At 39.1% G+C, this 23,353-nt stretch overlaps 1 protein-coding gene across 3 annotated transcripts in view; it reads left to right on the top strand.

The window, feature by feature from the left end:
* Positions 1–23,353, top strand: part of OCA2 (OCA2 melanosomal transmembrane protein) — a 284,022-nt gene that overhangs the window by 115,362 nt on the left and 145,307 nt on the right. For all 3 annotated transcript variants that reach the window (XR_011570128.1, XR_011570130.1, XM_070801365.1), the window contains exon 15: positions 3,802–3,934. Coding sequence is in view for 1 of the 3 variants with exons in the window: in XM_070801365.1 (XP_070657466.1) it covers positions 3,802–3,934 (133 nt within the window). In the remaining 2 variants the exon portion in view is untranslated. The remainder of the gene's footprint in view (positions 1–3,801; positions 3,935–23,353) is intronic.

The following is a 23,353-nucleotide window of genomic DNA, read 5'->3' as shown; positions in this document are numbered from 1 at the left end:
TCATTATTTGCAGATGACATGATACTGCACATACAAAATCCTTAAGATGCTAGCAGAATACTAGAGCTCATCAATGAATTTGTGAAGTTGTGGTATACAAAATAAATACACCCAAGTCTGTTGCATTTCTTATACACTAACAATGAAAAATCAGGAAGAGAAATCAAGGAAACAGTCTCACTTGCCATCACATGAAAATGAATAAAATATCTAGGAATAAACCTTTCTGAGGAGGCAGAAGACATGTGCTTTGAAAACTATAAGATACAGATAAAAGAAATTGAAGATGACACTAACAGATGGAAAGATAGCCCATATTCCTGGATTGGAAGATTCAATATTGTCAAAATGACTATTCTACCCAAAGCAATCTACAGATTCAATGAAATCCCTATCAAATTTGCTGTAGTATTTTTCACAGAACTAGACCAAAAAAATTTTAAGTTTGTATAGAAACACAAAAATCCCCAAATAGTCAAAGCAATCCTGAGAAAGAAAAATGGAGCTGGCAGAATCAGACTTCCTGACTTCTGATTATGCTAAAAAGTTATAGTAATCAAGACAGTATGGTACTGGCACAAAAACAGAAATAGAGATAAATAAAACAAGATAAAGAGTCAAGAAATAAACCACACACCTATGGTCAATTAACCTACAACAAAGAAGGCAAGACTGCCATGGAGAAAAGACAGTCTCTTTAGTAAGTGGTGCTTGGAAAATTGAACAGCTAAATGTGAAAAATGAAATTAGAACTTTGTTGAACACTATATACAACAATAAACCTAAAATGTATTAAAGATTTTGAATGCTTTAATTGAATGCTATAAAACTCTTAAAGGAAAATATAGGCAGAACACTCTCTGACATAAATTGCAGCAGTATCTTTTTTGATTTGTTTCCTAGAGTAATGGAAATAAAAGCAAAAGTAAAGAAATGAGACCTAATTAAACTTAAAAGTTTTTTTTTTTTTTCACAGCAAAGGAAACCATAAGCATAATGAAAAGACAATGAAAAGACACTGAATGGTAGAAAATGTTTGAAAATGATACAATCAACAAGAGGAGAATGGGGTGGCAGGGAATGAGATGATTAGAGAGCATCACTAACTCAGTGGACTTGAGTTTGAGTGAACTCCAGGAGATAGTGAAGGACAAGGAAGCCTGGCGTGCTGCAGTTCATGGGGTCACAAAGAATCGGACATGACTTAGTGACTAGGCAACATCAAGGGATTAATAAAAAATTTACAAGTAGCTCATGCTGATCAATATCAAAAAAAGCAAACAATCCAGTCAAAAAATGGACAGAAGACCTAAACAACATTTCTCCAAAGAAGACATTACAGATGACTAATAGGGACTGAAAAGATGCTCGTTAATTATTAGAGAAACTCAAAACTGCCATGAGATATCACCTTACACAGTTTAGAATAGCCATCATCGAAAAGCCTACAAACGGTAAATTTTAGAGAGGGTATAGGAAAAAGACTACTCACGGACATCACCAGATGGTCAATGCCAAAATCAGATTGATTATATTTTTTGCAGCCAAAGATGGAGAAGTTCTATGCAGTCAGCAAAGTCAAGACCAGGAACTGACTGTGGCATGAAGTCCTTATTGCAAAATTCAGACTTAAACTGAAGAAAGTAGGGAAAAACACTAGACCATTCAGAAAGCTAAGCACCAAAGAATTGATGAGAAAACAATCATTTGTTTTCCTAAAAGCAAAAATCCTCTTCAGATTTCTTCCTTAGTGAAAACAGGTACTAATGTAGGTCTTTTGTAAAAGCAAAGTGGCATAAAGTGAAATTTCAAAAAGTGGGGAACACATGTATTGTGTTCCAAAGGGACCCATAATTATTCAGGATATAAGTACTTTGGCCTTCATGAGCTCCTCCCTTCAAAAAATATTAATTACATTTCATGACTGAATTCATACACAAGAAATACATTAATATATTTTAAGCTATCTTCTTTCCTATTTTGTTCCTGATTTTAAAACAAATGAAATGATTTTCATTTAAAAAGTGTTTTGGACCTCTTTAAAAAAAGATATTTGGGGCATGCATTCTAAAGACACAACATCCACGGTGATATCCTCAGAAACGCAGTGAATTCTAATGGCCATTGAAAGCATGCCATGAGTCCCAGCTCTTCATAGATTTCCCTGCTATCTGTATATGATCAGCCTCACATAATTCCATCTGTCATTCAGATGCTATTTTCAAGGGCAACCACTGGATGTGCAGATAAACTGCAAGAGATTAAGAACTTCAGATCATTGTACACTGGCAAGCCTAAATTTTGACACAACTTACTCATGGTTGTAAGTTGTGATAATGGTTTCTAAGTTGTGTTTTATCTTTAGCAATGTTATAAATGGTTTCAGGTCAAATATAAAGTAAGTTTTAATAAGCAATAATTTGTTGTTCAGTGTCTGACTCTTTGAAACTCCATGAACTATAGCATGCCAGGCTTCCCTGTCCTTCACCATCTCCTGGAGTTTGCTCAAACTAATGTCCATTGAGGCAGTGATGCTACCCAACATCTCATCCTCTGTTGCCCTCTTCTCCTCTTGCCCTCAATATTTCCCAGCAACAATAATTAATATTTAGTTCACTCCTTCCAACACAGGCCTTTAGAAGATGACCTTCCTGACTGCTGCCTTGGGAATGGTTTCTCAAGTTTGTCACTAGTGTCCCTGGGACCTACTTTCTTTACACCCCATTCACCCCACTGGTCCTGCCTGGGAGTCTCCCCCAGTGTTCTGCCATTGTGCCTCTGACCCTGTTTTGTGGGTCAGTGGTCCAGGAGTTCCTGCCAGTGAGAAACTGGTTCTCATAGCCCAGTTCATGGGGACAACAACCTCATCTGTCCTGCAAGGGTCTCAGAGGGTGTCACATGTATTTGCTGAATGTTTAAGCACAGTGAAAACAAAAGGAAAAAACTGACCAATATTGTTGCTGACTTATTCCCTTACAAATCAACCTAGTGGAGATTTCATCCAACAACAAAAATATCCTCAGCAGCTGACTGTGGAAAAGAGCCCAGAGACAGGCAAAGGAATTGCGAGGGGAAGGAGAGGGCTCCTGCCTGGGACCCTTGAGGCTGGCTGGGACAGCTTGGGGTTCTTCAGCCCTGATGGCCGCTAGGTGACCTGTGGAGGACTGTGCTTTCCAGGCATGGCGATGCTCTTTCGTATCGATAGCAGTGACTTAAATGAAGTGTTTAAGAAAGTGCAGTTTACCTTCAAATAGATGAATATTGCCTCCTAGTCTTTTTTTTTCTTTTAAATTGAAGTATAGTTCATTTACAACATTGTGTAAGTTCCAGGTGTATAGCAACATGGTTCAGTTATATATACATATATATTGCTTCAGGTTCTTTTGCCTTATAAGTTATTATAAAATACCAAGCATAGTTCCTGGTGTTATAACAATAAGTTCTTGTTGGTTATCTATTTTATATATAGCAATGATAGCTTTATGTTTTGTCTCCCTCAGTCCTGTTTCACCGGATCCCAGGGGACATGTCAGTATAGTGGTGAAGTAGAACCAGCTAAGGTTGGGATAAGATGTGATGACCTGTTTTTGTTTCCTTCTAAGGTTGCTTGTCATTCAGGTAATAATTGGTTTTGTATTATGAAAGAAACAAATCTTGAATGTTTGCAAAACTGCGGTGAAGAGTACCTGTTCTGTGGGCTTTGTGTAGGTTCCCCAGCCCTTGATCTCAGACTTTCCTGGGCCCTGCCATGAGGTTGTGCCTGTGCTGCCTGTGGTTTCACGTCTCTTTTCCTGTTTCCAGGGTCTGGACTTCGCTGGGTTTACAGCACACATGTTTGCTGGGATTTGCTTCGTTCTCTTGTTCTCCTTTCCACTCCTCAGACTCCTTTACTGGAACAAAAAGCTCTATAACAAGGAACCCAGTGAGATTGTTGGTGAGTAGAAGCACCTCCTCATACAGCTTCAGAGTTTACTAACACAATATTATTTTTTTCTGGGGGAGGTTGCCACAAAAAGACAGGACGTTAATGCCATGCAGAATACCAGGGAAGTATCCATGATTGGGATGCTGCACACTAGGATGTCCCTGTCTGCCTCCTTGTAGGCACTTTCAGGGGCTTTAAATCCATGAACTGTGCCTCTTTAGTTTTCTATAGAATGAAATGTGGTTACATGTAGGAAGCAATGTCCACTGGATACAGTTTGCATGTCATGATAGCATCGAACCACCTGTATTTAATACAAATAGCAGAGCATATTGACTGTAGTCTATATTTTTGAACCACTCTGTTGCTTCATGTCTGGTTCTAACTGTTGCATTTTGTGCTGCATATGGGCTTCTCAGGAGGCAGGTAAGGTGGTCTGGTATTCTCATCTCTTTAAGAATATTTCACAGTTGTTGTGATCCACCCAGTCAAAGGCCTTATTGTAGTCAATGAAGCAGAAGTAAATGTTATTTTGAAATTTTTCTAAATCCAGCTTGTACATCTGGAAGTTCTCGGTTCAGGTACTGCTGAAGCCTAGCTTGAAGGATTTTGAGCATAATCTTGCTAGCATGTGAAATAAATGCAATCAATTCCCATTTCTGTATCAATGGCTGGGAATCTAAGTGTGTTCTCACCAGCCTTCCTGCTCATTAGATGGTGACTTTACGTGGTAGATCTGCCTTTCTTTCCTGGGTGACTTTTGTGTTCAGAATTTAACTGTTTTTGTTCTAACTAGGAAAATGTCATATACATCTTCTCAAGTCATCTATATAAAACCAGCTTGTTCCTAGTAGAATTGAATCACCCACTTCTACCAGATAAATGGAACGATAAGCAGAAATTTCTATTCTAGACAATATTTATTGATTGCACAAAAATTGGAGTGCCCTTGTAGATATAAAAGTGGTACTTATTCAAGCAATCAACAGGGATTTCCGGGCAGCCTCTTGGCCTAGCCCTTAGTGAAGGCTGTATAGGTGTAAGACAAGTGGGCAGCTTGTGTAGACATAGGAATGGGCCTCACCAAAGAAGCCCAAAACTGTGGCGGGTGGTTCCAGTATGGGGGCTGGAGGGAAGGAAGGGGACACAGGAACAGATGCTGGGGGCCAAATGGAATAGTCTTTTTGGCTGCTTCCTGGGCCATGGACAATTCCTGCCATGTAACATAGTTTACTTCCTTTAGGAAGAATGTGTTTTCTTAATAACAGTGATAATTACTCACCCTGGTGGTTTGCAGAGCAGAGTATGTGATTTTCTTGAGAAAAAAACCATATTCATATTCATGGCTTCCCAGGTGGTGCCAGTGGTAAAGAATCCACCTGCCAATACAGGAGACTCAAGTGACATGGATTCAATTCCTGGGTCAGGAAGATTCTCTGGCTTAGGAAATGGCAACCCATTCCAGTATTCTTGCCTGGAAAATTCCATGGACAGAGGAGCCTGGTGGACTACAGTCCATAGATTTGCAAAGAGTCGGACACGACTGAGCGGCTGAGCATGTACGCACATTCATGTTAACATGGCATTCTTCCTATGTGTGTCTGTGTCCACATTTCCTCATTTGTGAGGACACCAGTCATCTTGGATTTGGGGCCATCCTAATGACTTCACCTTAACTAATTATATCTGCAGTGACCCTATTTCCAAAAAAGATCACATTCTGAGGTACTAGAGGTTAGGACTTCAACACATGAATTTCAGGGGGACACAATTCAAACCATAGCAATCAGTAAGAGGTATTCAAAATGTTTTATCATCAACAAGTATATGTAAAGTGGGGTAACTTAATATGTAGCTTTAGTTTTTTAATGGAAAGGGTCATACCAATGGAGAGCTAGGGAAACTAATCAATCACAATGGCTAATCTGTCTTTAGAAGCTTGTGTGGGCACAGTTGCACCTCCTTCCTCTCCAACATCCTTCCACCTTGCTGGTGATCAGAATTACTCAAAAATAATTGTTATATATACAGATTATCAGGCCCACCCCAGGAAATCTGTGCTATGAATAAACTCTTCTGGAAAGTCTTATCTTGAGATTAACTTGGACATACTGATTTAGAAACATAGAAAACAAATCTGTGTATTGATTCCTTTACTCATCATGGATAAGGAGCTGAGGGAAGCTTCGAGGGAAGTGGGATATAATGGTTGGAATATGGATAATGCTGGAACCCTATGGTAAGGGCAACACAGGCTGTACATCAGCACACAGTGAACTGCGCAGATCCAGAGCAATCGCTCTGAGCCTCCATTGGGTATAGGGATCTCTGATTTTGAATTGCTTGGTATAACTACAGATTCAGCAGGTCTGTGATTAGTCCAAAACATGTCAGAATATCTTGGCTATGCTACAGCTTGAATATTCTTTGGCATGGCCTTTCTTTGGGACTGGAATGAAAACTGACCTTTTCCAGTCCTGTGGTCACTGCTGAGTTTTCCAAATTTGCTGGCTTATTGAGTGCAGCACTTTAACAACATTATCTTTTAGGATTTGAAATAGCTCAACTGGAATTCCATCACCTCCATTAGCTTGGTTCATAGTGATGCTTCCTAAGGCCCACTTGACTTCGCATTCCAAGATGTCTGGCTCTAGTTGAGTGATCACACCATTGTGGTTATCTGGGTCATGAAGCTCTTTTTTGTATAGTTCTTCTGTGTATTCTCTCCACCTCTTAATATTGTCTGCCTCTGTTAGTTTCTGTCCTTTATTGTGCTCTTCTTTGCATGAAATGTTCCCTTGGTATCTCTAATTTTCTTGAAGAGGTCTCTAGTCTTTCCCATTCTATTGTTTTCCTCTTCTTCTTTGCATTGATCACTGAGGAAGGCTTTCTTATCTTTCCTTGCTATTCTTTGGAACTCTGCATTCAAATGAGTATATCTTTCCTTTTCTCCTTTGTCTTTCACTTCTCTTCTTTTCTCAGCTATTTGTAAGGCCTCCTCAGACAACCATTTTGCCTTTTTGTATTTCTTTTTCTTGGGCATGGTCTTGATAACTGCCTCCTGTACAATGTCCTGAACCTCCATCCATAGTTCTTCAGGCACTCTATCAGATCTAATCCCTTGAATCTATTTGTCACTTCCACTATATAATCATAAGGGATTTGATTTAGGATATACCTGAATGGAGAAGACTCTTGAGAGTCCCTTGGACTGCAAGGAGATCCAACCAGTCCATTCTGAAGGAGATCAGCCCTGGGATTTCTTTGGAAGGAATGATGCTAAAGCTGAAACTCCAGTACTTTGGCCACCTGATGTGAAGAGTTGACTCATTGGAAAAGATTCTGATGCTGGGAGGGATTGGGGGCAGGAGGAGAAGGGGACGACAGAGGATGAGATGGCTGGATGGCATCACTGACTTGATGGATATGAGTCTGAGTGAACTCCAGGAGTTGGTGATGGACAGGGAGGCGTGGCGTGCTGCAATTCATGGGGTCGCAAAGAATCGGACACGACTGAGCGACTGAACTGAACTGAACTGAATGGTCTAGTGGTTTTCCCTACTTTATTCAATTTAAGTCTGAATTTTGCAATAAGGAGCTCATGATCTGAACCACAGTCAGCTCCTGGTCTTGTTTTGCTGATTGTATAGACTAGCAAAGTAATGCTCAAAACTCTCCTGCATAGACTAGAAAAGTAAGGCTCAAAATTCTCCAAGCAAGACATCAACAGTACGTGAACCACAAACTTCCAGATTTCAAGGTGGATTTAGAAAAGGCAGAGGAACCAGAGATCAAATTGCCAGCATCTGTTGGATCATCGAAAAAGCAAGAGAGTTCCAGAAAAACATCTACTTTTGCTTTAGTGATTACACCATTTGTTGTGTGGATCACAACAAACAGTGGAAAATTCTTCAAGAGATGGGAATACCACCAGACCACTTTACCTGCCTCCTGAGAAATATGTATGCAGGTCAAGAAGCAACAGTTAGAACTGGACATGGAACAATGGACTGGCTCCAAATTGATAAAGAAGTATGTAAAGTCTGTATATTGTCACTCTGCTTATTTACTTTATATGCAGAGTGCATCATGTGAAATGCTGGGCTGGATGAAGCACAAGCTGGGATCAAAATTGCCAGGAAAAATATCAATGACCTCAGATATATAGATGACACCACCCTTATGGCATAAAGTGAAGAACTAATTAGCCTCTTGATGAAAGTGAAAGAGGAGAGTGAAAAAGTTGGCTTAAAATTCAACATTCAAAAAATTAAGATCATGGCATTTATTCCCATCGCTTTATGACAAATAGATGGGGAAAGAATGGAAACAGTGAGAGACTTTATTTTCTTGGGCTCCAAAATCACTGCGGGTGGTGACTGCAGCCATGAAATTAAAAGACATTTGCTCCTTGGAAGAAAAGCTATGACCAACCTAGACGGCATTTTAAAAAGCAGAGATACTACTTAGCTGACAAAGATCCATCTAGTCAAATCCATAGTTTTTCTGGTAGTCACATATGGATATGAGAGTTAGATTATAAAGACAGCTGAGCACAAAAGAATTGGTGCTTTTGAACTGTGGTGTTGGAGAAGACTCTTGAGGGTCCCTTGGACTGCAAGGAGATCCAACCAGTCCATCCTAAAGGAAATCATTCCTGAATATTCATTGGAAGGACTCATGCTGAAGCTTGAAGCTCCAAGCCATCTGATGCAATAACTGACTCATTGGAAAAGACCCTGATGCTGGGAAAGACTGAAGGCAGGAGGAGAAGGGGATGACAGAGGATGAAATGGTTGGATGCCATCACTGACTCAATGGGCATGAGTTTGAGCAAGCTCTGGGAGTTGGTGATGGACAGCGAAGCCTGGCTGTGCTGCAGTCCAAGGGGTCTGGGTCACAAAGAGTTGGACACGTTTGAGCTACTGAACTGAAGTGAATACTACAAGAAAAGGTAGCCCTGAAATCTTAGTAACTCTACTAATGGCCTAATGTCTGGTGTGGGATTACAGTGCCTTGCTGATCAGTAGTTCTCAGCGCTGTGAACTGCTTGTCATCATAGAGACCAAAGAGAGAACCATATGTTCCACTCTGCCACTGAATGACTCCTCCTGACTGTCCTGACTGTCACTAGGCTCCACCAGTTGCAGGGGCTGGGTTGAGTCAGCCTGCCAAGTGATCAACATGGGAGAGAATTTGACTTATTTGTTGAAAAGCACAAATAATCACCAGAGTATGCCCCTCTGGTAATCAAATATCAACTCATGATGCTTCTTTCTGATATTTTATATAGAATTTTTTATATTTGTGTACATTAGGGATATTTGTGTGTAATATCCTCTCTTAAAATGTATACTTTTTGCTGTCCTCAAAATCACAGCAAATGAGGAATATATAAGTATACCCTCCTCTTTAGCTTCTGGGAAGAGATGGTATAAAATTGCTATTACATTTTACCTTAAACCTTTGCCAGGATATTTTAGAGTTGAGCCTCCTTCCCTCCCTTCTTACACCCCTATCTCCCTTGATTTCTTCTTCCCTCTCTCCCTCTCTCATTCCCTTCTAGTTTTTAACTACAAATACTGATTCTTTAACAGATATAGGCTAGCTATTAATGTTATCTGTTTCTTCATGAGGGCTCACTGGTGGTTTCCACCTTTAAAGGAATTTGTCCCTGTTCAAACTCAGTTGTTGAAAGAATTATTCTAAAATTGTTTATAATAGTTTTTCATTATCCTTTAATAGCTATAGAACTTTTAAAATTGAAGTATAGCTGATTTGCAATATTGTGTATAGTTTCAGTTAACAGGAAAGTGATTCAGTTACATATGGAAATATATATATATATATATATACTCAGATTATTTTCCATTAGTTTATTATAAGATATGGAGTGTAGTTCCCTGTATTAAACAGATACAGTTCCTTATCTCTTTTATGCATAGTAGTATGTATCTGTTAATCCCATACTCCTAATTTATGTCTCCCCCTCCTCTTCTCTTTTGATGACCATAAGTTTATTTTCTATGTCTGAATCTGTTTGATTTGCATATAGATTTATTTGTATTATTTTTAGTTTCTACAAATAATAGTTCAGTTTAGTTCAGTTCAGTCACTCAGTTGTGTCTGACTCTTTGCGACCCCATGAATTGCAGCACGCCAGGCTTCCCTGTCCATCACCAACTCCTGGAGTTCACTCAAACTCACATCCATGGAGTCGGTGATGCCATCCAGCCATCTCATCCTCTGTCGTCCCCTTCTCCTCCTGTCCCCAATCCCTCCCAGCATCAGAGTCTTTTCCAATGAGTCAACTCTTCGCATGAGGTGGCCAAAGTACTGGAGTCTCAGCTTCAGCATCATTCCTTCCAAAGAACACCCAGGACTGATCTCCTTCAGAATGGACTGGTTGGATCTCCTTGCAGTACAAGGGACTCTCAAGATTTCACAAATATTCTATAATATTTTTTCTTTATCTTTCTTCATTTAGTACAATATTCTCTATGTCCATGTTGCTGCAAATGGCAATATTTCATTCTCTTTTATGGCTGAGTAATATACCATTATAAATATATATACACCACATCTTCTTACCAATTATCTGTTGATACACACTTGGATTGTTTCCAGGCCTTGGTTATGCATATATCTTTTAGAATTAGAGTTTTCATCTCTTCTAGATATATGTCCAAGAATGGGATTTCTGGATCACATTGTTGTTTAGTTGCTCAGTTGTGTCCAACTTTTTGTGACCCCATGGACTGTAGCATGCCAGGCTTACATGTCCTTCACCATCTCCTGGAGCTTGCTCAAACTCATGTCCATTGAGTCGGTGATGCCTTCCAATCATCTCATCCTCTGTCATTCCCTTCTCCTCCTCCCTTCAGACTTTTCCAGCATAAGGGTCTTTCCTAATGAATCAGATCTTCACATCAGGTGGCCAAAGTATTGGAGCTTCAGCTTCAGCATCAGTCCTTCCAATGAATATTCATGTCTGATTTCCTTTAGAATTGACTAATTTGATCTCCTTGCAGTCCAAGGGACTCTTGAGAGTCTTCTCCAACATCACAGTTCAAAAGCATCAATTCGTTGGTGCTCAGCTTTCCTTATGGTCCAACTCTCACATCCATACATGACTACTGGAAAAACCATAGCTTTGACTAGACGGACCTTTGCTGGAAAAGTAATGTCTTTGGTTTTTAATTCTCTGTCTAGGCTTGTTGTAGATTTTCTTCTAAGGAGCAAATGTCTGTTAATTTCATGGCTGCTGTTACCATCTGCAATGATTTTGGAGCCCAAGAAAATTAAGTCCGTCACTGTTTCCACTGTTTCTCCATCTATTTGCCATGAAGTGATAGGACCAGAACCATGATCTTTGAATGTTGAGTTTTAAGCCAGCTTTTTCACTCTCCTCTTTCACCTTCATCAAGAGGCTCTTTAGTTCCTCTATGCTTTCTGCCATAAGGGTAATGTCATCTGCATATCTAAGTTTATTGATATTTCTTCCAACAGTCTTGATTTCGGCCTGTGCTTCATCCAGCCTGACATTTTGCATTATGTACTCTGCATATAAGTTAAATAAGCAGGCTGACAATATACAGCCTTTACATACCCCTTTCCCAATTTTGATCCAGTCCATTGTCCCATGTATAGTTCTAACTCTTGCTTCTTGACCTCCATACAGATTTCTTAGGAGGAGGGTAAGGTGATCTAGTATTCCCATCTCTTGAATAATTTTCCACAGTTTGTTGTGATCCACAGAATCAAAGATTTTAGCATAGTCAATGAAGCAGAAGTAGATATTTTTCTGGAATTCTCTTGCTTTTTCTATGATTCAACAGATCTTGGCAATTTGACCTCTATGAGCTGCTTATATAGTCTGGATATTAACTCTTTGTCAGTTGTTTCATTTGAAATTATTTTCTCCTGTTTTGAGGGTTGTCTTTCAATCTTGCTAACTGTTACCTTCATTGTGCAGTTCTTAAATTTAATTAAGTTCCTTTTGTTTATTTCTGTTTTTATTTCCATTTTCTAGGAGGTGGGTCAAAGAGGAACTTGCTGTGATATATGTCAGAATGTACTGCTTATGCTTTTTTTCTAAGAGCTTTATAGTGTCCAGCCTTATATTTAAGCCTTTAGCCCATTTTGAGTTTATCTTTGTGTGTGGGATTAGGAGGTATTCTAGTTTCATCCTTTCACGTGCAGCTGTCCAGTTATCCCATACCACTTATTGAAGAGGCTGTCTCTCTCCATTGTATATTCTTGCCTTCCTTGTCAAAGGTAAGGTACTTGGGAGTAAGTTTATCTCTGGGCTTTCTATCTTGTTCAGTTGGTCTATATTTCTGTTTTTGTGGCAGTACCATACTGTCATGATGACTGTAGCTTTGTAGTATAATCTGGTCAGAAAGGTTGATTCCTCCATCTCCATTCTTCTTTATCAAGATTGCTTTGGCTATTCGAGTTCTTTTGTGCTTCCATACAAATTGTGAAAATTTTTGTTCTAGTTCTGTGAAGAATACCATTAGTAATTTGATAGGGATCACATTGTATCTGTAGATAGCATTTTGTAGTATGTATAGTCATTTTCACAACCTTGTATGTTGATTCCAACCTTGTATATTGATTCTTCCAACATTGTATATCTCTCCATTTGTTTGTGGTGTGTTTGAGCTCTTTCATCAGTGTCTTAGAGTTTTCTGCATACAAAACTTTTGTCTCTTTAGGTAGGTTTATTGCTGGGTATTTTATTCTTTTTGTTGCAGAGATGCATAGGATCGCTTCCTTAATTTCACTTTCTGATTTTTCATTGTTAGTATATAGGAATGCAAGGAATTTATGTGTATTAATTTTATATCCTGTGGGTTTTATAATATTTATTAACTCTAGTAATTTTCTGGTGGCATCATTATGGTTTTCAATGTAGAAAATCATGTCATCTGCAATCAATGAGAGTTTTACTTCATTTCCAGTCTGGATTCCTTTTATTTCTCTTTCTTTTCTGATTGCTGTGGCTAGGACTTCCAAAACTATGTTGAATAAAAGTGGTGAGAATAGGCACCCTTGTCTTATTCTTGATTATGGAGGACATGGTTTTTGATCTTTTACCATTGAAGATAATGGTTGCTGTGGGTTCACTGTATATGGCTTTTATGATGTTGGGGTATGTTCCTTCTATGCCTACTTTCTGGAAAGCTTTTATCAGAAATGAGTGTTGAATCTTGTCAAAGGCTTTCTCTGCATCTATTAAGATGATCATATTATTTTTACCTTTCAATATGTTATATGGTGTATCAGATAGCATATATTGAAGAATCCATGCATCTCTGGGATAAAGCCAGCTTGATCATCTTGTTAATGTGTTGTTGGATTCTGTTTACTGGAATTTTGTTGAGGATTTTTATATCAATGTTCATCAGTGATATTGGCCTGTAATTTTCTTTTTTTGTGGCATCTTTGTTTAGTTTTGGTGTTAGGGTTATGGTGGCCTTGTAGAATGAGTTTGGGAGTTTTCTTTCTCCTGCAATTTTCTGGAACAGTTTGAGCAGGATAGATGTTAGCTCTTCTCTAAACTTTTGGCAGAATTTGCCTGTCAAGCCATCTGGCCCTGGACTTTTTGTTGAAAGATTTTTGATTTTAGTTTTGATTTCCATGTTTCTGATTGGTCTATTCATATTTTTTATTTCTTTGGTTCAGTTTTAGAAGGTTCTACTTTTCTAAGAATTTGTCCATTTTTCCAGGTTGTCCATATTATTGGTATATAGTTGCTCATAGTAGTCTCTTGTGAGCCTTTGTATTTCTGTGTTTTCTGCTGTAACTTCTCCTTTTGAATTTCTGATTTTATTGATTTGAGTCTTCTCCCTTTTGATGGGTCTGGTTAACAGTTTGTAAATTTTATCTTTTCCCCAAAGCCAGTTTTTAGTTTTATTGATCTTTGCTATTGTCTCCTTCATTTATTTCTGCTCTGATTCTTTATGATTTCTTTCCTTCTACTAACTTCGGAATTTTTGTTGTTGTTGTTCTTTTCCTAATTGCTTTAGGTGTAAGATTAGCTTGTTTATTTGATATTTCTTATTTCTTGAGGTATGCTTATATTGCTATAAACTTCCCTCTTATCACTGCTTTTACTGTGTCCAATATGTTTGAGTTGTCATGTTTTCACCGTCTTTTGCTTCTATCCATATTTTGATTTGCTTTTTGATTTCTTCAGTGACTTGTTGGTTATTCAGAAAAGTATTGTTTAGCTTCCATGTGTTGGTGTTTTTTTTTTTTTTGATTAATAGATTTTTCTCCTGATGTTGTTATCTAATCTTATAGTGTTGTGGTCAGAAAAGATGATTAGAATTATTTCAATTTTTAAAAATTTACCATGGCTTGATTTGTGTCCCAAGATCTGATCTATGCTGGAGAATGTTCCATGTGCAATTGAGAAAAAGTGATATCTATTGATTTTGAATGAAATGCCTGTAAATGTCAATTGGTCAAACTTGTCAAATGTATCATTTAAAGAAGAACTAAAGAGCCTCAATGAAAGTGAAAGAAGAGAGTGAAAAAGTTGGCTTAAAAGCTCAACATTCAGAAAACTAAGATCATGGCTTCCGGTCCCATCGCTTCATGGCACATAGATGGGCAAACAGTGGCAGACTTTATTTTGGGGGGCTCCAAAATCACTGTAGATGATGACGGACAGGGAGGCCTGGCATGCTGCAGTCCATGGGGTTACAAAGAGTCAGACACAATTGAACAACTAAAATGAATTGAACTCTGTATAAAATAAATAAGCAACAATGATATATTGTACAGTATAGGGAAATATAGCCATTGTTTTTAATAACTTTAACTAAAGAGTACAAAAACATTGAATCACTATGTTGTATACCTGAAACTAATATAATAATGAGCTATATTCAATTTTTAAAAGTTTTAATATTAAAAGTATACTGGAGCAAAAAAAATAAAGCTTGTATTTCTTTATGAATTTTCTTTCTGGATAATCTGTCAACTGGTGTGAATGGGGTATTAAAGTCCCCCCACTATTATTGTGTTACTGTTGGTTTACCATTTTAATAGTTGCTGGCATTTTCCTTATGTGTTGGGTGCTCTTATTTTGGGTACATATACTTAATAATCATTTTATCCTTTTCTTGGGTTGATGCCTTGATCATTATGTAATGTCCTTCTTTGTCTCTTGAAACAGTCTTTTTTATAAAGTCTGTTTTATCTAGCATGAGTATTGCTATTTCCACTTCCTGTTGATTTCCATTTGCATGGAATACCTTTTTTTAGATCCTCACTTTCAGTCTGTATGTGTCCTTAGGTTTGAGTTGGGTCTCTTGTACATAGCACATATCTTGGTTTTGTATCCATTTATCCAATCTGAATCTTTTGGTTGGAGTGTTTAGCCAATTTATTTATATATATGATTCTGAATCTTCCCTTGTGGTTCAGACTGTAAAGAATCTGTCTACAATGCAGGAGACCTGGGTTCAATCATTGGGTTGGGAAGATCCACTGGAGAAGGCAATGGCAACCCACTTCAGTATTCTTGCCTGGGAAATCCCATGGATACAGGAGCCTGGTGGTCTACATTTCATGCAGTCACAAAGAGTAGGACACAACTGAAAACAAATGCTTTCATCCATTACTTTATTGTTTTGTGTTTGTTTTGTATGCCTTTCCTTCTTATGTTTCCTGTCTAGAGAAGTTCCTTTAGCGTTTGTTTTGGAGTTGGTTTGGTGGTGCTGAATTCTCTTAACTTTAGCTTGTCTGGAAAGCTTTTGATTTCTCCTTTAAATCTGAATGAGATCCTTGCTTGGTTGTAGGTTTTTCCCTTTCATCACTTTAAGTATATCCTGCCATTCCCGTCTGGCGTGCAGAGTTTCTGTTGAAAGATCGATCAGCTCTTAGCTTTATGGGGATCCCTTGTATGTTATATGTTGCTTTTCCCTTGCTGCTTTCAATATTTGTTTTTTGTGTTTAATTTTTGTTAGTTTGATTAATATGTGTTTTGGCATGTTTCTCGTTGGGTTTATTCTGGGTGGGACTCTCTGGGCTTCCTGGACTTAGGTAGTTATTTCCTTTCTCATTGTAGGGAATTTTTTGACTATAATAGCCTCAAATATTTTCTCATGCCCTTTCCTTTTGTCTTCTTCTTCTGGGACCCCTATGATTCTAATGTTATTATACTTAATGTTGTCCCAGAGGTCTCTGAGACTGTTCTCATTTCTTTTTATTTTTTTCTGCTTCAGCTGTTTTCAGCATTTTACCTTCCAGTTCACTTATTTTTTCTTCTGCCTCAATTACTCTACAGTTAGCTCCCCGACAGTGTATTTCTAATCTCAGTTACTGTGTTGTTCATTGTTTATTTATTTATTTTTTAAAATTTTATTTTATTTTTAAACTTTACATAATTGTATTAGTTTTGCCAAATATCAAAATGAATCTGCCACAGGTATACATGTGTTCCCCATCCTGAACCCTCCTTCCTCCTCCCTCCCCATACCATCCCTCTGGGTCGTCCCAGTGCACTAGCCCCAAGCATCCAGTATTGTGCATCGAACCTGGACTGGCAACTTGTTTCTTACATGATATTTTACATGTTTCAATGTCATTCTCCCAAATCTTCCCACCCTCTCCCTCTCCCACAGAGTCCATAAGACTGTTCTATACATCAGTGTCTCTTTTGCTGTCTCGTACACCGGGTTATTGTTTATTATTTAATTCTTTTTTGGTTTGTTTGTTTGTTTGTTTTTGTTAATTGTTTATTCTTTAATTCTTTTAGGTCTTTGTTAAACATTTCTTGTATCTTCCTGATCTGTGCCTCCAGTCTATGTATCCATGCCTCCATTTTATTTTCAAGATTCTGGATCATCTTTACTATCATTACTATGAATTATTTTTGTTGTAGACTGCCAGTTTGTCTTCATTTGTTTGGTCCTGTGGATTTTTACCATGTTCTTTCATCTGCTGCATCTTTCTCTGTCTTTTCATTTTGTTTAATTTACTATGTTTGGGGTCTCCTTTCTGTAGGCTGGAAGGACATAATTTCTCTTAACTGTGGAGTCTGCCCCCGTGGGTGGGGTTGTACCAGTACCTTGTGGAGATTTCCTGGTTGGGAGACATGCCTGTGTTCTGGTGAATGGAGCTCAATCTTGTCTCTCTGAAGGGCAGTGCCATATCCAGTAGTGAGTTTTGGGGTATCTGTGGGTTTGGTATGGCTCTGGGCAGCCTGTCTATAAATGTGCAGAGTTATATTCCTATTTTGCTTAAGATGTGGTGTGGGGCATCTGGCACTGAAGTTTACTGGCCTTGGTCTTAGTGTTGAGAGGCCCATAACAGGCTCTTGCCTGTTAATGTTTCCTGGGGTCAGGAGTTCTCTGGTGGATCAAAATCCTGGAGTTGAGTCTCCCACCTCAGGGGTTCAGGCCTGACCCCTTACTGGAACTCCAAGACCTCACAAGCCACACAGCATAGACGACCAAACCCCGAGACTTTTGCTGAAGGCAACACTCAGCAGCCCAGAACACCCAGTGAGACTCATACCAAAGTCCTCCAATATTTCTAGGAAGGTCTCTGGACCTGTTGTGGGCAGTATGTGGTCAGCTCAGTCTCAGATGTGGCCTTACTTCAGTTAGTACTTACTCCTAAAGTTCACAGTTTCCCCTAAAGTTCACTGTCTGTTCCCTGCCTAGCCTCAAAGCAGCGAAGGCCAAGGCTTATTGAGGCTCATTTGTTCACTCAGGCTGAGAAGTGGGGAGGACATGGCAGCCACAATTTGGATGCACCAGGGAGTGCCTGTGACAATAGAGACTTGATGGACATTGGTACAGTCTGAGGTGGGTTGTATGCTTTCCCAGAGGAATTGGCCTCAGATTATGGGTCCCTAGAAAGAGTCAAGGTGATTAAGCTTCTGGCAAGGTGTGGAAAGTAACCTGTGCCTGCTCATAACCGGGCAGTTGTGACCACCTCTGGGGTCAGGACTGCATCAGCGGTGTTTTGCCTGCTCTCTCAGGCACTTTCCCTGGGTTTGGCAGTGGCAATTGTGTTTAATTCCACAGATGACACTCTGACTGGTTTTGCCAGATTTGGCAGCCACCAAAACTGTCTATGAGTGTGGTGTTAAGTGTCCCAGAAACAACAACTTCTTGCTGCTCTAGGATGCCCAGTATTTTCTCTGGACTCTGTCCACTGTGTCGAAGTAGCCCTCTCAGAGTATCCTCATGGAAGCCAACCCCGATCCTCTTCCTGGGATCTGATACTTGAGCCTGTGCCTTGGCACCCTGCCCCCACCCTCTGTTGCGGGCAGAGGCGTGTGAGCTGCTTCTCAGCTGAGAAGTGCTGTTTGGCAGTAATTTCTGTAGTGAATTTTCTCTGTTTTGTCTCCTGAGCCCCCTGCCACCATCACACTCCCCTCTGAGGTTCCAAAGCTCCCTCCCTGACTCTGCCTGTGAGAGGGTTTCCTAGTGTCCATAACTTTTCCCTCTTTCATGACTCCCTCCCTGGGGTGCAAGTCCCATTCCGAAATCCTTTGTCTTGTTTTGTCTTTATCTTTTTCCCTACCTCTTTCTAAGGATATTGGCTTGCCTTTTTGAAAATTTGGGGTCTTCTACTGTTGTTCAGAAGTTGTTCTGTAGGAGCTGTTTTATATTTAGACGAATTTTTTTATGTACTTGTGGGGAGGAAGGTGATCTCCTCCTCTTATTCTCCCTCCATCTTCTTGCGTTCCCCCCTTATTGTTTCTTAACGTTAGAGTTGAGGTTATTGGTTTTAGTGGAAATTGATTCAATTCAAATTAGTCTCTAATTTCCATTTTTATTTCTTCTTTGATCTTTGGATATTTTATTTTATTTTTATTTAAATTTATTTATTTTAATTGGAGGCTAATTACTTTACAACATTGTATTGGTTTTGCCATACATCAACATGAATCCACCATGGGTGTACACGTGCTCCCCATCCTGAACCCCCTCCCACCTCCCTCCCCATACCATCCCTCTGGGTCATCCCAGTGCACCAGCCCCGAGCATCCTGTATCCTGCATAGAACCTGGACTGGCGACTCATTTCATATATGATATTATACATGTTTCAATTCCATTCTCTCAAATCATTCCACCCTCTCCCTCTCCCACAGAGTCCAAAAAACTGTTCTATACATCTGTGTCTCTTTTGCTGTCTCACATACAGGGTTATCGTTACCACCTTTCTAAATTACATATATATGCGTTAGTATTCTGTATAGGTGTTTTTCTTTCTGGCTTACTTCACTCTGTATAATAGGCTCCAGTTTCATCCACCTCATTAGAACCGATTCAAAGTGTATTCTTTTTTAATGGCTGAGTAATACTCCATTGTGTATATGTACCACAGCTTTCTTATCCATTCGTCTACTGAAGGACATCTAGGTTGCTTCCATGTCCTGGCTATTATAAACAGTGCTGCGATGAACATTGGGGTACACGTGTCTCTTTCTATTCTGGTTTTCTTGGTGTGTATGCCTAGCAGTGGGATTGCTGGGTCACAAGGCAGTTCTATTTCCAGTTTTTTAAGGAATCTCCACACTGTTCTCCATAGTGGCTGTACTAGTTTGCATTCCCACCAACAGTGTAAGAGGGTTCCCTTTTCTCCACATCCTCTCCAGCATTTAATGCTTGTAGACTTTTGGATAGCAGCCATTCTGACTGGCGTGAAATGGTACCTCATTGTAGTTTTGATTTGCATTTCTCTGATAATGAGTGATGTTGAGCATCTTTTCATGTGTTTGTTAGCCATCTGTATGTCTTCTTTGGAGAAATGTCTATTTAGTTCTTTGGCCCATTTTTTGATTGGGTCGTTTATTTTTCTGGAACTGAGCTGCAGGAGTTGCTTGTATTTTTTTGAGAGTAGTTCTTTGTCAGTTGCTTCATTTGCTATTATTTTCTCCCATTCTGAAGGCTGTCTTTTCACCTTGCTCATAGTTTCCTTTGTTGTGCAGAAGCTTTTAATTTTACTTAGGTCCCATTTGTTTATTTTTGCTTTTATTTCCAATATTCTGGGAGATGGGTCATAGAGGATCCTGCTGTGATTTATGTTGGAGAGTGTTTTTCCTATGTTCTCCTCTAAGAGTTTTATAGTTTCTGGCCTTATGTTTAGATCTTTAATCCATTTTGAGTTTATTTTTGTGTATGGTGTTAGAAAGTGTTCTAGTTTCCTTCTTTTACAAGTGGTTGACCAGTTTTCCCAGCACCACTTGTTAAAGAGATTGTCTTTTCTCCATTGTATATTCTTGCCTCCTTTGTCAAAGATAAGGTGTCCATAGGTGCGTGGATTTATCTCTGGGCTTTCTATTTTGTTCCATTGATCTATATTTCTGTCTTTGTGCCAGTACCATACTGTCTAGATGACTGTGGCTTTGTAGTAGAGCCTGAAGTCAGGCAGGTTGATTCCTCCAGTTCCATTGATCTTTGGATATTTTAAATGTCTTTACTTACATTAAATTTGGGGACTTCTTTACCTAATTGAATTGCATGAGCTTCCCAGGTGGTATAATGGTAAAGAAGCCACCTGCCAAGCAGGAGACGTGGGTTTGGTCCCTGTGTTGGGAAGATCCTGTGGAGAAGGAAATGGCAACCCACTCTGGTATTCTTGCCTGAGAAATTCCATAGACAGAGGAGCCTGGCAAGCTATAGTCCATAGGGTTGCAAAGAGTTAGACATGACTTAGAGACTAAAGCAACAACAGCAATGTAATTTCACAATGGTCAGATAATATATTTTGTAAAATTTGGTTATTTTTGAATTTATTGAAACGTTTTTATGGTAAAATGTGGCCTATTATCATAAATATTCTACTATTCTACTTGTACTAGAAAAGAATATGTTTTCTGCCATTGTTGTTTGGAGTTATGTCAATATGACCAATTAGGTCAAATTGCCTGATACTGTTATTTTGATCATCCATATTCTTGCTGATTTTCTGTCCACTTGTTCTATCGGTTATTGAGAGGTATATATAGAAATCTTTGATTATGACTGTGAATTTGTCTTTTTATCTTTGTAATTCTAAGATTTTTGCTTTACATATTTCAGAATTTTATTCAGTTCAGTTCAGTTACTCAGTCGTATCTGACTTTTTGTGACCCCATGAGCCGCAGCACGCCAGGCATCCTTGTCCATCATCAACTCCCAGAGTTTACCCAAACTCAAGTCCATTGAGTCGGTGATGCCATCCAACCACCTCATCTTCTGTCGTCCCCTTCTCCTCCCACCCTCAATCTTTCCCAGCATCAGGGTCTTTTCAAATGAGTCAGCTCTTCTCATCAGGTGGCCAAAATATTGGAGTTTCAGTTTCAACATCAGTCCTTCTAATGAACACCCAGGAGTGATCTTTAGGATGGACTGGTTGGATCTCCTTGCAATCCCAGGGACTCTCCAAGAGTCTTCTCCAACACCACAGTTCAAAAGAATCAATTCTTTGGTGCTCAGCCTTCTTTATAGTCCAACTCTCACATCCATACCTGACTACTGGAAAAACCATAGCCTTGACTAGATGGACCTTTGTTGACAAAGTAATGTCTCTGCTTTTTAATATGCTGTCTAGGTTGGTCATAACTTTCCTTCCAAGGAGTGAGCATCTTTTAATTTCATGGCTGCAATCACCATCTGCAGTGATTTTGGAGCCCCAAATAATAAAGTCAGCCACTGTTTTCGCATCTATTTCCCATGAAGTGATGGGACCAGATGCCATGATCTTAGTTTTCTGAATGTTGAGCTTTAAGCCAACTGTTTCACTCTCCTCTTTCACTTTCATCAAGAGGCTCTATAGTTCTTACTCACTTTCTTCCATAAGGGTGGTGTCATCTGCATATCTGAGGTGATTGATATTTCTCCCTGCAATCTTGATTCCAGCTTGTGCTTCATCTAGCCTAGCGTTTCTCATGATGTACTCTGCATAGAAATTAAATAAGCAGGGTGACAATATACAGCCTTGATGTACTCCTTTTCCTATTTGGAACCAGTCTGCTGTTCCATGTCCAGTTCTAACTGTTGTTTCTTGACCTGCATACAGCTTGTCTAACTCAATGAAACTAAGCCATACCATGTGGGGCCACCCAAGATGGAGGAGTCATGGTGGAGAAGTCTGACAGAATGCGGCCCACTGGAGAAGGGGATGGCAAACCACTTCAGTATTCTTGCCTTGAGATGAACAGTATGAAAAGGCAGAAAGATAAGACACTGAACGATGAACTCCCCAAGTTGATAGGTCCCCAATATGCTACTTGAGATCAGTGGAGAATTTTATTACTAGGGTACATAAACATTTAGGGTTACTGTGTCTTCTTGAAGAATTAACACCTTTATTATTATGAAGTGACCTTCCCTATCCATAGTAATATTCTTGCTCTGAAATCTAATTTGATCTTAATGCAGCAATTCCAGCTTTTTCTTGACTGCTGTTAGTCTGATGTATTTTTTAAAGCCATCCTTTCACTTTTAACATTTTTGTGTATATTTAAAGTGCATTTCTTGCAAATAATGTACAGTTGGGTCTTGATTTTTATCTAATCTGATAATCTGTCTTTTAATTGATATGTTTAGGTCACTGATATTTAATTTTATTAGTGACATGGCTGGATTTAATGGTATCATCATGTTGCATTTTTCTAATTGTGATTTTATTTATAATTATATAACTAACTTCAAGTGATACTATACTACTTAACGTGAAGTATAAGAATCTTACAATAGTTTAAGTTCATTTATCAACTTCTGGCCTCAGTGTCTTACCCTGAGACTCCTGAATTAGAGCCACCTCCTGTGAGAGAGCAAATCCCACATGGTAATATCTTTGCCTGAGGTTGGTTGAGAAGCTCCTAGGGACTGGTGGTAATCAGAGAGGCAGAGATAAGGCATCTGATACTGTGTCCTGGTCAGGGCCAGTCAGCCAAAAGCAACAGCTAAAACTTATACAGTGGGAACAAAGCTGACAATGGCACTCACCATTTGAGGATCTTGAGTCTTCCCTAAAGATCTTTGAGGGTCATGAGGAACCACTGGATATTTGAAAGAAGAAACCTATGTATCTGTCTGTCATTTATCTTCTTAGATTGATCAGCCTAGATAGTATTATCCTCTTAGAAGACAGGTACATAGGAAGATAGAGTCCTTGTTTCTATATATCAATCTAACTGAATTTATCTATCAATAGATTAATATATAGATAGTTTCTGTAGATGACAGATAGATTGATAGAATAAGCAGTGTTTTAAGATTAATCAGCAGTGGGTTGGTAAGAAGTGGCTTCAGTCGAAGTTTACTGAGAGCAATCAGAATTGGCAAAGGTGGGGAGATGAAACCTGGATAACCTGGTGAATTGAGGCAGGAACAAGTGGATCCTGCAAGATCCATATCATTTTATTCGGAACTGCTCTCATGGCTCAGTACTGTTAACTTGTAAT

The sequence above is a fragment of the Bos indicus genome, chromosome 2, assembly GCF_029378745.1.
Source record: "Bos indicus isolate NIAB-ARS_2022 breed Sahiwal x Tharparkar chromosome 2, NIAB-ARS_B.indTharparkar_mat_pri_1.0, whole genome shotgun sequence".
Lineage (NCBI taxonomy): Eukaryota > Metazoa > Chordata > Mammalia > Artiodactyla > Bovidae > Bos > Bos indicus.
The sequence above is the reverse complement of the archived record's forward strand: the minus strand, read 5'-3'. Positions and strand labels throughout refer to the sequence as shown.